Genomic DNA, 15,472 nt, shown 5'->3' with positions numbered 1-15,472 from the left:
TAGAGGCCGGAATCACTCAGTTGAATCGAACTCCGACCAAACACCACGTAATAACTAGGTTAATTTATGCACTCGCGTGAACAAGAAACTGTCGAGCTTCACAGATGTCATCGTTGGGTAGTTTTGGGTTTGTTTTACTACCATAGGAGGGTTTTTGAACTGTAAATGCACTCAGCTGCAACAAAAAACGCAAAACGAAGGCTGTGAGCTGCACTGTGCCTTTAAGGTTAAGTTTGCCTGAAAGTGTCGCTAAAATGGCCCCTTTTCACCTTAACATTTCATATCTTTTAACTTTTTCTTCGTCCTAATTTATCACCCCTGACAGCAATGCAACTTGCCTCTTTAAATGGCAGAATTTCCCCGCCAGGGCCGTATTTTTCCTCGCTGGTTTTTAGTTGTGTAGGGCCGAGTTCTATTCTTACGCGTGTAATGTTCAGTGTATGAGAAAGGCGTCTACCGTCAAAACTTACTCAAGCGAAAATACCAATGCACCTCACAACCGCGCGTGTTTGTGTGTTGTTGTCGGCTGTGTCAGTCATGCCTTTTTCTTTGAGGACGTTTAGCCGTACCTTCAGTTCTGCTTGACAAAGCGACTCCTAAATGTCAGAGAACAGAATGTCAAGAAAAAGGTATGTTTGACTTAAAAATATGTGTCCAGTTAATGCATTTTGCTTGTTGTGGTGTCGAACGCTGAAGAAGAAGAAGAAGCTTGTTGTGGTTACCTGTTGAATACCGCATTAACTACAAACTTTGTACTCTCTGTTTGTTTGTTGTGGTTACCTGTTGAATACCGCATTAACTACAAACTTTGTACTCTTTGTTTGTTTGTTGTGGTTACCTGTTGAATACCGCATTAACTACAAACTTTGTACTCTCTGTTTGTTTGTTGTGGTTACCTGTTGAATACCGCATTAACTACAAACTTTGTACTCTCTGTTTGTTTGTTGTGGTTACCTGTTGAATACCGCATTAACTACAAACTTTGTACTCTCTGTTTGTTTGTTGTGGTTACCTGTTGAATACCGCATTAACTACAAACTTTGTACTCTCTGTTTGTTTGTTGTGGTTACCTGTTGAATACCGCATTAACTACAAACTTTGTACTCTCTGTTTGTTTGTTGTGGTTACCTGTTGAATACCGCATTAACTACAAACTTTGTACTCTCTGTTCGTTTGTTCGGTCATGGGCAGAAACTCCCACGGCTTTTACGTGTATGACCGTTTTTACCCCGCCATTTGGGCAGCCATACGCCGCTTTCGGAGGACGTGTACTCTCTGTCATAGCTTTTTCTGGCAGGCATCTCCTGTTCATTTCTCCGATCTTTTGACTGTGTATCAAGTACGCATGGGTATTGTTATTATTCTGCATATGTACAGCAAAGATTTTGTTTACCTATTGGCAAATTTCAGTGACACCAGATCGTGAGTCACAAGTGAGTAGGGTAGTCTAATTAGAGAGAAGAAAAAACTCCACTTTTTTGTTGTTTTTTTGCTTAACGCCCAGCCGACCACGAAGGGCCATATCAGGGCGGTGCTGCTTTGCGCCACACACAAGACAGAAGTCGCAGCACAGGCTTCATGTCTCACCCAGTCACATTATTCTGACACCGGACCAACCAGTCCTAGCACTAACCCCATAATGCCAGACGCCAGGCGGAGAAGCCACTAGATTGCCAATTTTAAAGTCTTAGGTATGACCCGGACGGGGTTCGAACCCACGACCTCCCGATCACGAGGCGGACGCCTTACCACTAGGCCAACCGTGCCGGTTAAAAAAAAAAAAAAAAAAAAACTCCACTAAAACACACACTCTAAAAAGAAAGAAAAAGAAACCACCAAACACATAAAATGTTATATTACGAGGGTTGTGGCATAAGCATTACAAACGATTTTTTTTCAACCCGCCCTCGCCCAGAGAAGGACTACTCTAATCACACATGTACACGGACATACACATAAACAAGTCGCGTAAGGCGAAAATACAACATTTAGTCAAGCTCAGTCGAACTCACAGAATGAAACTGAACGCAATGCATTTTTTGCGCAAGACCGTACACTCGTAGCATCGCTCTACACACACACACACACACACACACACCACGACCCTCGTCTCGATTCCCCCTCTATGTTAAAACATTTAGTCAAAACTTGACTAGATGTAAAAACGTGTAATATACCAAAGCGTCATTTGGAAACTTCAACAAATAATGTAGAGTGTTCTGTGTATTGAAACTAATGTCCATGTGTGAATGGGTAAGTTGAGCGTATAAGAATGTCCATGTGTGCGATGTGTAGCCTAAGTGAGACATGGATGTGTTCATGACTGAATGCGTAAGCACAATGCAAGGAATGGCCAGAGAGGTATGTGGGAGGTGTGTTTATAACCTGCCCTGTTATATAGTGCTATATGTCTTATGTAAAAACAATGTCCTGTTTGTATTATTGTTATGTACCACGCCTGAATTTCTCTATGAGATAATAAAGTATTCTTATTCTTATTCTTATTATTCTTAACTGGTTAGTAATGACACAAATGAAACCCAACATGGACATTCTTTGTGCAGTTGTATCCCCCACAACAACGAAGGGATCTAGCGAGAACAATTTTCCCTTTGTTAAAAGTTGCAAGACGTTCTTACATGTACTACGTGAGGGATACTTTTTGTTCAGATGGCAGAAGATAATTTGTCATTTGTACTTTGATAATGTGCACGCGTTGAAGGCTAGAACATAATCTTCCCAGTTAGTGAACTGGTTACTTGTTGCTGAAAAGGAAGTATATAGCTTTTGTCAGTGTAAAAGTACGTTTCAGTGTGCGATCAAGAATAATGTACAGTGTTCTGTGTATTGAAACTAAACACTGACGTAGGCTTAACGTGTAAAATGACACACTTCTCCGTGATAAAATAAAGTGACTTCTTCATGATAAAATAAGCAAACTTAATCAGAATAAAATAAACAAACGGTCTCACACGTACATGTCTCAATATTTGTGCTTTCAACTGCTTTGTAGCCTGCTTCCGCAATTATTTGAGTCGTTGTACCAGACAGAATCATTGTTTAAGCATAACGTAGGTGTTAGACTTTAGGCTTCTGGGACAGTAGGGGCGACCACCCCCAACCAGGCGCGTTCACAGGTGGCGGATAGTGTGATGGCCTTCAGATATGGAGGTTAGCTGCGAAATAAGCCAGGCATGCCAGGACGAATAAGCAGTCGCGGACCAACTGGCGGTGCTTCCAACAGGATGGGGCTCGGTAACAGGTGGCACTGTTACACTCAAGAAATACCCCAGGTCTCCAATGACGGGAGCATCATGCGATCAAGAGCCGCATCTTAAGTTCTAGCCCTGGGGAAGGTCACCTCAGATAAACAAACCAGCCAGCTATGGCCAAATAGCCGGGTAGACTGGACTCGACAGCCCTGTAAAGCCACCAGTCTAGGAGAAGGACCACTCCGATATAAAAACACGCTGAAGCCGGATGAGCTGGGCCATGTATGGCGCATAACGACAGCTCAATGCATCAACGCTCATATGACAGACAGAAGACTTTAGGCTGTGTTGCGCTTTTGACAGTTTAATTAAAGTGCATGCAGGCTCCATCACACTTGCAGTTGAAAGCACACAGATTTACACATGTGTAAGACTGTTTGTTTGCTCATGCATGTATGTTCAGAAATGTTCACCACTGTACATATATATCGCTTAGTATTTGTGTAAATCCGTTTATGTGTACATAATGATTTTTGCTTTCTGTTTTTTTTTTAATCTTATTACATTTAGTCAAGTTTTGACTAAATGTTTTAACGTAGAGGGGGGAATCGAATTAACAATATGGATATGTGCAACGACAAACAAGTTTACATTACTAACATACCGTATTATCGGCTATCAATCCTGCTCTATTGTTCCACGGCACAAACTTTCTCTCTGTCTCTGTCTCTGTCTCTGGACAGAGAGACAGGCTAAAGAGAGATACAGACAGGGAAAAAGACAGAGAGAGAAACAGAGAGAAAGACAGAAAATGAATTGTGAGATTACGATCCAATAATCGAAACACATGTGCGCAGCCGATCGTAACTTCATACGCTGTGACTGCTAATACATGCCAGCTGTGAACGTGAATTTCTAGGTTAAGGTCTCTCTGCCGCGGACAGATCAATCGCACACTAAATATTATACATGTACATTTCGCAAACCATCGCAACCACATTCAACCAAATCTGACATCATCCGGTTAGGATTCAGGTTGAAGTATTATTTTTTGTTCAGAAATGTGACCACCAAAGGCGTGACTATGAATCGTGAGCAGCCTAGCTCCAGCGTAAGTAATCTTTATTTCTTGTTCTTTTCTTGGTAGTCCACGTCGTTTAATTCAAAGTTCATTTAAATAGTTTTATTGTAGTTCATGGTCCTAATTGGTTCTTCATAGTTTGTTTACATCTACTGCATTCGTCTTTTAACACATTTAGCGCACTAGTTTATGCGAATTGCAGGGATATAACGACAGTTTCAAGTGTTGCAAAAACAAACAAACAAACAAACTAACAAGTTAACACTTTTTTTTAAATCACTGCGGACACGGTCTTTTTTTATGACGTTCTTCTAAAATGTGAACTTCACTCTCGCGGTCAGCTGAAATAGAGCAGATCAGTTTTATTGTTCTGTTCACACGAGCACTACGCCTGGCAATATTGCAGATTTGTTCCACATGATTGTTAGCACTAAGGCCTAAAAAAAAAAGGTGTGGTTACGGTAACCCGACCTACCCTATTTTTAGGGGCCGACCCTATAACTTTTTATTACATTTGTCACAAAAAAAAAACACACAAGAAAACGAGTGCAGAAAACGCAATGAAAGCGAAAGCGCCCGAGTCGCACACTTATTTCCCTGTCAAGTAGGTTTAATTTTTACACATTAGAAAAAAAAGTAAAAAAAAAAAAAAGTGATTGCCTACCTTCCTACCCTATTTTTTTTGGGCTATGTTACCGTAACCACACCTATTTTTTTTTTTGGCCTAAACTCAAACGCTGGAGTAAGCCTTGAAAATCGTTTCAGTGCAGTCCAATGTCAGCTGGCCCCCAAATGAGCCTGACTGACATTCCGCTGAAGGCATGGTACCCCAGATGGAACGAAAGGGCGCACTTTGTCCCACCAGTCCTCATGTTCCGGACAGACTACGATACGATGACAGTGGCAGGAGTAGATGTCCGAGTTCCACGGCCTCCTGTTCGTAACCCGTCCCGTGGTGACCCCCCAGCCGTGCTGAATACTGATGTCATTGATGACCAAACTCAGCAACGCGTCCTGCACTGTCTCCGCCACTTTTCTGAGGAGCAGCAGGAGCCTGAGGTCATGTTCGTTCTCTCCAATCTCCGCTTTGAAGACTATCTCAATGAACCTTGCTTTGCCGCAGCTGCAAAAACACTTCCCAGACCGGTCGATCTCAAGAAGCAGGAACAAGACAGGGGAGACTTTGACGTTCTTATCATCCACAGAGTCCATGGAATCCTCGCGTGTGAAATTAAATCTGTTAGCGCCAGGAATTCTTCTCAGCCCATGACAGAACAGAAGGTAGAAAAGAAGGTAAAAACGAAGGTAGACCGGGCGATCAAGCAGCTGGTTAAATCTGGTGACGTCTTAAAGCACCTAGTGTCTGACATCCCCGGCCAAATACCAATACGAAAGGCGCTGATACTTCCAAACGTCTCTGCGACTCAACTTACACAGGTTCTTAACAGCTCTCCACAACTGTTGCAGGTACGGTGGTCTCTTGTCATTTTTTTATGTTCTGCGGATGTCCTTAGCTTTCAAGTGATAACTTTGATATTGTATTAATAGTGAACAATCAAAAAACAAAAAAGGTTCCATTTGTGGAACGTTTAATTAAGGACAAAACAACACGTTTACGAGAAGCTCCACCTAACGGCCTTTAAAGTGAACAAGCAAGAGTCACGACAGACAACAATAAATAAAGACATGATGTTACTGTGACTGATTTTAAAATGTGACCAAGATGGTCGTATCAATAGTGGTTCATTCAACGATCCAGTAAATCATGGACAAAGTCAGAATCTCTAGTCAGCTACTGTTAAGCCCTGCCATGAATCAGTTCTATTGTTTCCACATTCAAAGGCACTGAACAGCCAACAATTGTTGATGTGTGTACACCAGGCAGTAAACTGTGTAACCATTTGCAACATTCCAGAACGCAAGCTGTTGGTATTAGTCGCAGGAAAATGGGAACGATTTTAATGTTAGCGTGATCATTGGATCACAACTAGTACGAGTTGCTGTGGGTATTAGGTTCTCGTAAGTTTGGAAATTGTGTTTAAATGTGTGTGTGTGTGTGCGTGTGTGTGTGTGTGTGTGTGTGTGTATATGTGTGTGTGTGAATGTGTGTGAATGTATGTGTGTATGTGTGTGTGTGTGTGTGTGTGTGTGTGTGTGACAGGACCTACGTCAGTGCCTTGGAGTGGCCGAGGACAGCGATCCTGTTCCCCTGTGTCTGACGTCAGACGGCCTGTCCGACACCGCCACTCCTCACCTCATAACTAGGGATGTTCTCCTACAGCTGAGGCAATGGTGGAACGCTCGGGTGGTCGGTGTGAAGACAGCTTCGTTATCTGATGACCTCTATTTAAACCTGCTGACGAGGTGAGTTAGGAGAAAGCATGCTGACATTTGCTTTTACGAATTAAGCCTGATGAAGCAAAGATGCAGACTTTATCTTTGATGGTATAACAATTTACTTACCTGATGTTAAACATTTGAAATTGAAAAAAAAAAATGAAACAAGGAAAACAACAGAGAAGTTCCTTCAAGTTCCTTAAATATTTCCACAAAGATTCTGGGGGGAAAAAACTCACCCCCAATATCAGGGCCACAGTTTCAGGAACAGCATGAAATTCTTTGCAGGTTTGCTGGCCCTGCCACCGTTGTCAAAGTATTCTGTTCTGTGAGGCCTCATCGGCGTTCCATGGACCTCATCAGAACTGAGGGTGAGGCGGCATTGGAGACGAGAAAGCGGTTCACTCAGATCATGCTGACCCATCACCAAGTGAAGATACTGCAAAGGAATAGACAGCTGGTTTTCCTCACAGGTCCTCCTGGCGTTGGAAAAACTATCATGTTGGTGTTGAAAGCCAAAGAGTTGGTGCGTGCTGGCATGCATGTAGACGTAGTTAGCAGCTGGGGTCCCAGCCTGACAATGTCACACAGCATTGTTCACCAACTGAAGCAGATGGAACCAGCAGCTGCAGATCGGGTACACCTGCACGAGTTTGATCTGAGGGAGGGACAGGCGGAAGATACGGCGGTGCGGACTTTGGTGGAAGCATCCAATAGTCGACAATGTGAGACACCCTGCATCATCGCTGACGAGGTGTGTTGTGACTCAATAAACGCCAGGTATGCTTTTATGTACTTGAAAAATTCTTCAACTAAACTTTTTCCAAAACATTGCGTCACATCTGAACAAATATCTGTAATAATCCAATTTCGCTCGAAGTATCTCTTGTATGTTGTTAAATTATGCTGAAAGTGTCAAAGCAATCCACCACGTCATTGCTAAAGTAAAGCGTTTTTGTTATGAGAACCCTAAACAAGTCGCGTAAGGCGAAAATACAATATTTAGTCAAGTAGCTGTCGAACTCACAGAATGAAACTGAACGCAATGCAACGCAGCAAGACCGTATACTCGTAGTCCACCGCTCACGGCATAGGCAGTGAAATTGACAAGAAGAGCGGGGTAGTAGTTGCGCTAAGAAGGATAGCACGCTTTTCTGTACCTCTCTTTGTTTTAACTTTCTGAGCGTAGTTTTTAATCCAAACATATCATATCTATATGTTTTTGGAATCAGGAACCGACAAGGAATAAGATGAAAGTGTTTTTAAATTGATTTCGACAATTTAATTTTGATAATAATTTTTATATATTTAATTTTCAGAGCTTGTTTTTAATCCAAATATAACATATTTATATGTTTTTGGAATCAGCAAATGATGGAGAATAAAATAAACGTAAATTTGGATCGTTTTATAAATTTTTTTTTTTTTTTACAGTTTTCAGATTTTTAATGACCAAAGTCATTAATTAATTTTTAAGCCACCAAGCTGAAATGCAATACCGAAGTCCGCGCTTCGTCGAAGATTACTTGACCAAAATTTCAACCAATTTGGTTGAAAAATGAGGGCGTGGCAGTGCCGCCTCAACTTTTACGAAAAGCCGGATATGACGTCATCAAAGACATTTATCCAAAAAAAGAAAAAAACATTCGGGGATTTCATACCCTGGAACTCTCATGTCAAATTTCATAAAGATCGGTCCAGTAGTTTAGTCTGAATCGCTCTACACACACACACACACACACACACACACACACACACACACACACACACACACACACACGCACAGACAGACAGACAGACACACATACACCACGACCCTCGTCTCGATTCCCCCCTCGATGTTAAAATATTTAGTCAAAACTTGACTAAATATAAAAATGACGCAAAAAGTCCCGTTTTTGACTGCTCTTGCGATCAATTCCTGCATCAGGAGGAATAGCATAGCACACGAAATACGCAAGCTAGCTAAACAAATCAACCTGTTCAGGGTAGATAATTGGTATGACTTTCTTCTCGTAAGTAAAAGTTGCAAAGCTTTGCCTATTGTGATTTTTTGTCGATTTTTAATTGGGCCCTTTCGTTTTTCTCTGGTCGATTTTGAGGGTGCCCTTATTTGAGCGGCGGTCACGTAATCCCTGTAAATGATATTTCTAATCCAAAAAGTGATCCTGATAGTCAAGTGAACGGCCTTAACTGGCATATAAAGTTTTAATGAAATTAAACGGGAATTAATGCTTTAATTTGGGTGCGAAATTTGTTGCAATATTTGTTTTGCCAAGTTTGTGTACGTTATTCTGTAGCAACTTTGATACTCACAAAATTAATGGAACTGGCACTTTCAGGCTCAGCCACACTTATATGGATCCGAGAGACAATTTCAATTTTTCAATTTCATTTTCATTGCTTTATTGTCCCATCGATGTGAAATTCAGGTCGCTTCCTTTCAGTGGAAAACCAGCAGCAACAGAGTGGCGCTACCCAGGTGTGTTCGTGTTCATGTGTAATCAACCACCTGAACTTTAACCAGAATGACAGGTCTTTTACGTGCCACAGGGGTGATACGGGGGTGGAACATGGATACCGTATTTGAGTCTGCACAAAAAGTTTACCCGTGTCCATCCCGGTCCGGATTCGAAGCCGTCATCCGCGGATCACAAGTCCTGACGTGTGTTTTTTAAGGCGATACATGCTTGCGGCTAGTCGCTCGCGGAGCTAGAAAACGAGAGTGAATATGAAACGGTTTGATGACTAGCTACGCAAGAATTAAACACCATTGGTTGATAATGAAGAAGTCGTCTGCACTGGTCGGTAAACAACCATGGACAGCCAATCGGGTTGGCAGCTCTGCGGCCGACAGTTTTTTCTCGCGTAGCGAGCATGTCCAATGCGTACTAGCCTTCGCTTGCCAAATCCTGGCGTTCCTCGCGGCTAGAATTGCCAAAGGAAACCTTACTTCCTCATCCTATTCACCAATTCTCGCGTTAAAAAAACGAGGGACAGTGCTCTACCAACTGAGGTACCGGGACCCCCAAAACACCCCTTGTGCCAACCAATTTTCGAAGTTGGCCGTGACACATTTTAATAATGGAAGATGCTGTCCTTCAACACAAATTTAGAATAGGATGCTTGTAAATAATTCAGAGCCTTGTGTCTTCAATACAAAACTAGGGTTTGCCGACTCACTGGTACAGGCCCGGCCGCAGAACAAGATGAAATTCAGAGTTAACGTCCTCAATGGAAGCAGTGGCCAGTTAATTAGGACAAAAAATTTTAATATGCACAAAGCGTTTTCGAATGAAAGGGAACTGCATGATGTAACTATGGGGACCATGCTCCTAACCCCGGCAATGTCAATGAACACAGACATATAACTTGAAACAAAAACACCATCGTATACGTAGCTACATCTGCTGAAGCTAGTCAGGAATGCGTTACGTTAATAATTATGTTGAATAGAACATTTACATGTTTGACCTTTTTACATTTAGTCAAGTTTTGACTAAATGTTTTAACATAGAGGGGGGAATCGAGACGAGGGTCGTGTATGTGTGTGTGTGTGTGTGTGTGTGTGTAGAGCGATTCAGAGTAAACTACTGGACCGATCTTTATGAAATTTTTCATGAGAGTTCCAAGGTATGATATCCCCAGACGTTTTTTTTTCCATTTTTTCGATAAATGTCTTTGATGACGTCATATCTGGCATTTTGTAAAAGTTAAGGCGGCACTGTCACACCCTCATTTTTCAATTAAATTGATCGAAATTTTGGCCAAGCAATTTTCGACGAAGGCCGGACTTTGAGATTGCATTTCAGCTTGGAGGCTTAAAAATTAATTAATGACTTTGGTCATTAAAAATCTGAAAATTGTAATTAAACATATTTTTTTATAAAACGATCCAAAATTACGTTTATCGTATTCTTCATCATTGTCTGATTATAAAAACATATAAATATATTATATTCGGATTAAAAACAATCTCTGAAAATTAAAAATATAAAAATTATGATTAAAATTAAATTTCCGAAATCGATTTAAAAACAATTTCATCTTATTCCTTGTCCGTTCCTGATTCCAAAAACATATAGATATATGTTTTGATTAAAAACACATTCAGAGAGTTAAAAAGAATAGAGATATAAAAAAGCGTGCTATTCTCCTCAGCGCAACCGCTACCGCGCTTTTCTGGATTGTTAATTTCACTGCCTTTGCCACGAGCGGTGGACAGACGATGCTACGAGTGTACGGTCTTGCGGAAAAAATGCAATGCGTTCAGTTTCATTCTGTGAGTTCGACTGAGCTTGACTAAATGTTGTATTTTCGCCTTACGCGACTTGTTTGTACATCTTTTTGCATTTTTTTCCCTGTCAAACAGCAAGTTTGAAAAGTTGGTCGACCAGCTCCTTGCGCGTTTCCCAAACCTCATTTTCTGGGCGGCGTGTTTTCAACACAAATACCGACCAACATCTTTGATAGAAGAAAAGCTGACACAGGCGCTTAGATCTCCGCCCTCCGTCGTTCGTGAGGTTCAGGCGTCTGACTTGTTCCTCCTAGGAGACATCTACCGCTACACAGAAGCAGAGACCGGTGGTGCTGAAGCAGAGACCGGTGGTGCTGAGGCAGAGACCGGTGGAGCTCAGTCTGAAAAAACCCTTCCCTGTCAGCCTCACTGTGACGGGCCTGCCCCGTGCTACATGAGTCATGAGGGTGAAGGTCACGAGACTGGAAGAAAGCCACGCGAGTGCATTCAGTGCGGTCGGGACGTGGCAAGGGTGTTGACAGAGGATCTTCATGTCGGTGTTGCAGGTAATTCTCTGTGTGTGTGTGTGTGTGTGTGTGTGTGTGTGTGTGTGTGTGTGTGTGGTGTGTGTGTGTGTGTGTGTACAAAAGTGTTTGTTGATATGTACATTGTCATCTCTGTGTGTATCATTGCCTTAGTTGTTTCCCTTACGTGAATGTGTGTATCAGGTGGTGAACTTGGGGTGACTACTTTGCCCGCGCAGGGGCGGATCAGTTCATTTTATGGGGGGGGGGGGGGGGGGTTCAAAAGTATATTGTGAAGATATGGGTGTGAAGGCACGAAGCGCCTAGCTTGCTGGGGGGGTCCGGGGGCATGTCCCCCCGTAACATTTTGAAAAAAAGGATGCAAAATGGTGCAATCTGATGCATTCTGAGGATGATCAGTTTCAGGCAGCAGATTTTGTCACTGATTAATACCCCAAAAATTGAAACTCAATGTAAAATAAAGAAATGCACCATAAAGATATTTTTATTTTTTGGCTGGGGGGGGGGGGGGGGATTTTCCGGAAACCCCAAACCCCCCCCCCCCCCCTTCGTCCGCCCCTGCTGCCTCTTTAGGTTTGTTGACAACCCTGAGTCCACAAAAGAAAGTTTTCTTCAGACTTTAAAAATACTGACCCACAAATTCAGATTAAAGAAGCTAATACAGAGTAGTCAAAAGCAAGCGATTTAATAGAAACAGTGTGGCCTGATTGACCGTGGAAAGTTTAAGATGCTTCCAACCTTTCTGGGCCATCCTTGGTCATCATACTGTCTTTTCTTTCTGTTTCTTAAAAACAAAAAAAAATCACACCCAATCGAGATATAGCATAATGCATAATACCACAAATCTACTCTATCATAAGGAAACCATTTCGTAACAAATCTAAATCTCTTTCACTACTCTGGAACAGGAAAAGAAGAAAATAATTATTTTCTGAGCCAGCAATTTGACGGTCTGAAGACTGTAACGTTTATCACAAATTTCCCCAACACACTTCATTTTTGGCAAGGTTGAAGGTCCAAGTTTTATCCAAGCGTATACCATGATGAATTATCAGTTGCAGGCACAACCGAAGGCACTCATCGGCCTTCACTGCGATACCTTGACGTCCTTGTGCTCACATCATTCCGCGCTATGTCCGACTCTGCCGGCTTTGTGGTAGGATTGCGGCAGGGCGGGCTGCCTGTCTCAGTGCTCCGACCACGGGATTCCGCTGCTGCGGCGAGCGTGGCCACCGCCTCGAAGGACGATCGAGGTGGTAGTGGCCCGCAGTGAGGATGTTCGAGGGCTGGAATCAAGCGTGGTGGTGTGGCTGCAGGAACACAACAAGAAGGCCCAGGGTGGGGCGCAGGTCATCGATGAGTATTCGGGCAGGCTCAACGCCATCTCACGCTGTGCTGGGCAGCTCATCTGTGTGCATCCGCCCAAACCCACAGCTCATCCACCTCCTGCTGCTGCTGCTGATGATGATGATGGTGATGGTGGTGGTGGTGATGATGATGATGGTGATGGTGGTGGTGGTGATGATGATGATGATGATGGTGGTGGTGGTGGTGATGATGATGATGATGATGATGATGATGATGGTGGTGGTGGTGGTGGGGATGATGGTGGTGCTGATGAGGATGAAAAGAGGTACAGGAAGAGAATGAAACTGAAGTACAAGTATGCTAGTGCTACTTGCACAGATGTTATGGAAGAACAAACTTTTGCTGTTGTTTCTGTCATATGTCTCAGTGAGATCTGACTCACCGAGTCATGGAGCCTATTTTTTTTTATTTGAGACTGTTGTTTTGATGAACCTGACAGATCTAAGTTGGTTAACACATACTGACATAGTGGTGATGCTTGCTTGTTTGTTAACAATTATTTGTTCTCTAGTCTAGTGTTGCCCTAAAGAAAGAAAACTATCACCAAAACATTGGACCTTTGTTCTCTTTCCCTTGTTAATTTTTGTCTTGCCACAAGGATTCCAACGCGTCTTTGTGACCGAGAATTTTGCAGATGTACATTTTGCTTCAGACGAAAAATGCTAAAACTTGAGCAGGAGCGAAGAGAGTATGATTGTGTTTCGACTCAGTGAGACTTACAAGACTCGATGAGACTCGCAGTCCACGTACATAACATGTTAGGAATGAGCTACTTCAAAGGTGAACAACAGACTGTCAGCAGATATGTTCTATCGGCACCCTCGTAATGACAATGTTAACATACGTACTGAATCCAGACAAAACGCACCAGAACAAATGAAATAGGCCAACGATCGACAATGTCACATTCAGTCTTAGGATTACCCAGAGACATGTTTGCCAGATTTCAGATTTGGTCATGTTTAAGATCTAGAAGGCCAGGGTGTCCCAAATTCAAGGAAGTGGTTGCAAGGTAACAAACTTTGCAAACGGAGAGAACAGTGAAGTGTGTGAAACCGTAAAAATCGTGGTGATCATGAAAAACGACAATTTTGTCTTAAGTTCGATTCAATCAGTGATCGTTAAACCATGTTTTAATGTTCAAGGGACATACACAGGCATGCACATGGTGGACTTTTGACGGAGGGAGTTTATTTGGGACATGGCAAGGTCATTCATTTTTTTTCTTCCCCCCCCCCCCCCCCCCCCCATTTCCTGCTTCTTAAAACTCTTGACATATTGCTGGATCCTCATGTGGCGTGCTGGTGTAAATCTAAATCTCGGTTACACCATTTGTTCGCCGCGTGCCGCATCCAACCAGCGTTTCGCGCTAGTTTTTTGTGCGCATTCTTATGACTGGGTGTTGTCTCGGTGCTTTTCTAGCTACATTTGGATTGTTTGTTTGTTCATGCTATAGTGTCAAATGTCTTATTGTAATTGATTAGAATCTGTGTGTGAGAGTGTGTGTTGACGTTTTAAGAGTGAAGGAGTTAGTCAGAGTGAGAATGGTTTGGCAGAAAGAGTGAGTGAACAGTAATTTTGATTGTATTTCAAGTGTGAATAAATTATGTATATATGAATTTTTACTTGCTCAAGGTTCGCTCCTTGAACGAATGGTGGCATGTTTGTGTAACCGTGTTCCGAAACACTACGATCACCTCGGGAAGCGAAGTGCAATCAAACAGGATTGAAAATGTTAGGGCTAATTTTTTAGCCCTATAAAAACTGTTATGCAAACCCGAAGGTTTCCATGAACATACAGACAATCGGAAACCACCAGACCCCATAACAAACAGAACTCTACAATCCACAGGTGTTGACTTTAAAGGCCAACAACTCGGGTGCAGAGTCTGCTGTGAAAGGAGCGGTAGCCTCCCCTGTCACATTTGTGTGAACGTGTGTGCGTGACAGTTAGTATAAAGAAGACCTGTGACAGACACAGGAGAGAGCGGACGTGTTTTGTTGAGCTCAGCTGACAAGATGTAGTCCACAGTGTGTTGGTGTGGCTGTGGCCACCCGGCCTGGGTCGGGTTGGCGAAGTGGAGGAGGGACTATAGAGACAGGAATAATAAAAATCACCATGCCAGTGACTTGTTTCTGCTGTTGTCTCATCTGTTGTTGGCTGGACGGAAAGAAAGACGTCTATGTGTAACTGTATAGATGGATGTGTGTGTGTGTGTGTGTGTGCGTGCGTACGTGCGTGTGTGTGTGTGTGTGTGTGTGTCCACAAGTGAACGTCCATGGAGTCCATAAACACATCAACTATTATCAACTCAATCATCGATAAATTCGATCTTTTTCGAAACTGCTACACAAACAAACAAAGTGAAACCTATAAACCCCAGCACTCCCATTTACCGGGGTTGTAAAGAGATTTTAAGATGTCATAAAATCAGTTCCGCTTCCTACCACCTACTCCCATTGGTTTAAATACCTTTGAAGGCGTTAAAAAATACCAGTCAGACAGACCCCCCCCCCCCCCCCCTTTGCCTTGAGCGAGTAATCAATCATGCGTTGAACCATTAGTGCAAACCTACTAGTGATGACTCAGTGAAGAAATGAAAACCTAAAAAGTAACACTACTTGACCATAACCGCTGTCGTTTACATGTTGACGCAACGGAGATCGGCTATTCTTGGTGAGTGATGACAGA

At 42.7% G+C, this 15,472-nt stretch overlaps 1 protein-coding gene across 1 annotated transcript; it reads left to right on the top strand.

The window, feature by feature from the left end:
* The first annotated feature begins 413 nt into the window (after window positions 1-413).
* On the top strand, window positions 414-14,026 carry LOC138947077 (uncharacterized). Its single transcript, XM_070318519.1, has 7 exons — window positions 414-629; window positions 4,272-4,323; window positions 5,059-5,760; window positions 6,455-6,657; window positions 6,919-7,410; window positions 11,003-11,433; window positions 12,468-14,026. The coding sequence occupies exons 1-7, from the start codon at window positions 601-603 to the stop codon at window positions 12,683-12,685; spliced, it is 2,127 nt and encodes a 708-aa protein (XP_070174620.1). The 5' UTR covers window positions 414-600; the 3' UTR covers window positions 12,686-14,026.
* The last annotated feature ends 1,446 nt before the right edge of the window (window positions 14,027-15,472 follow it).

Source organism: Littorina saxatilis, linkage group LG1, assembly GCF_037325665.1.
Source record: "Littorina saxatilis isolate snail1 linkage group LG1, US_GU_Lsax_2.0, whole genome shotgun sequence".
Classification (NCBI taxonomy): domain Eukaryota; kingdom Metazoa; phylum Mollusca; class Gastropoda; order Littorinimorpha; family Littorinidae; genus Littorina; species Littorina saxatilis.
This window is presented reverse-complemented; position numbering and strand designations above follow the sequence as displayed.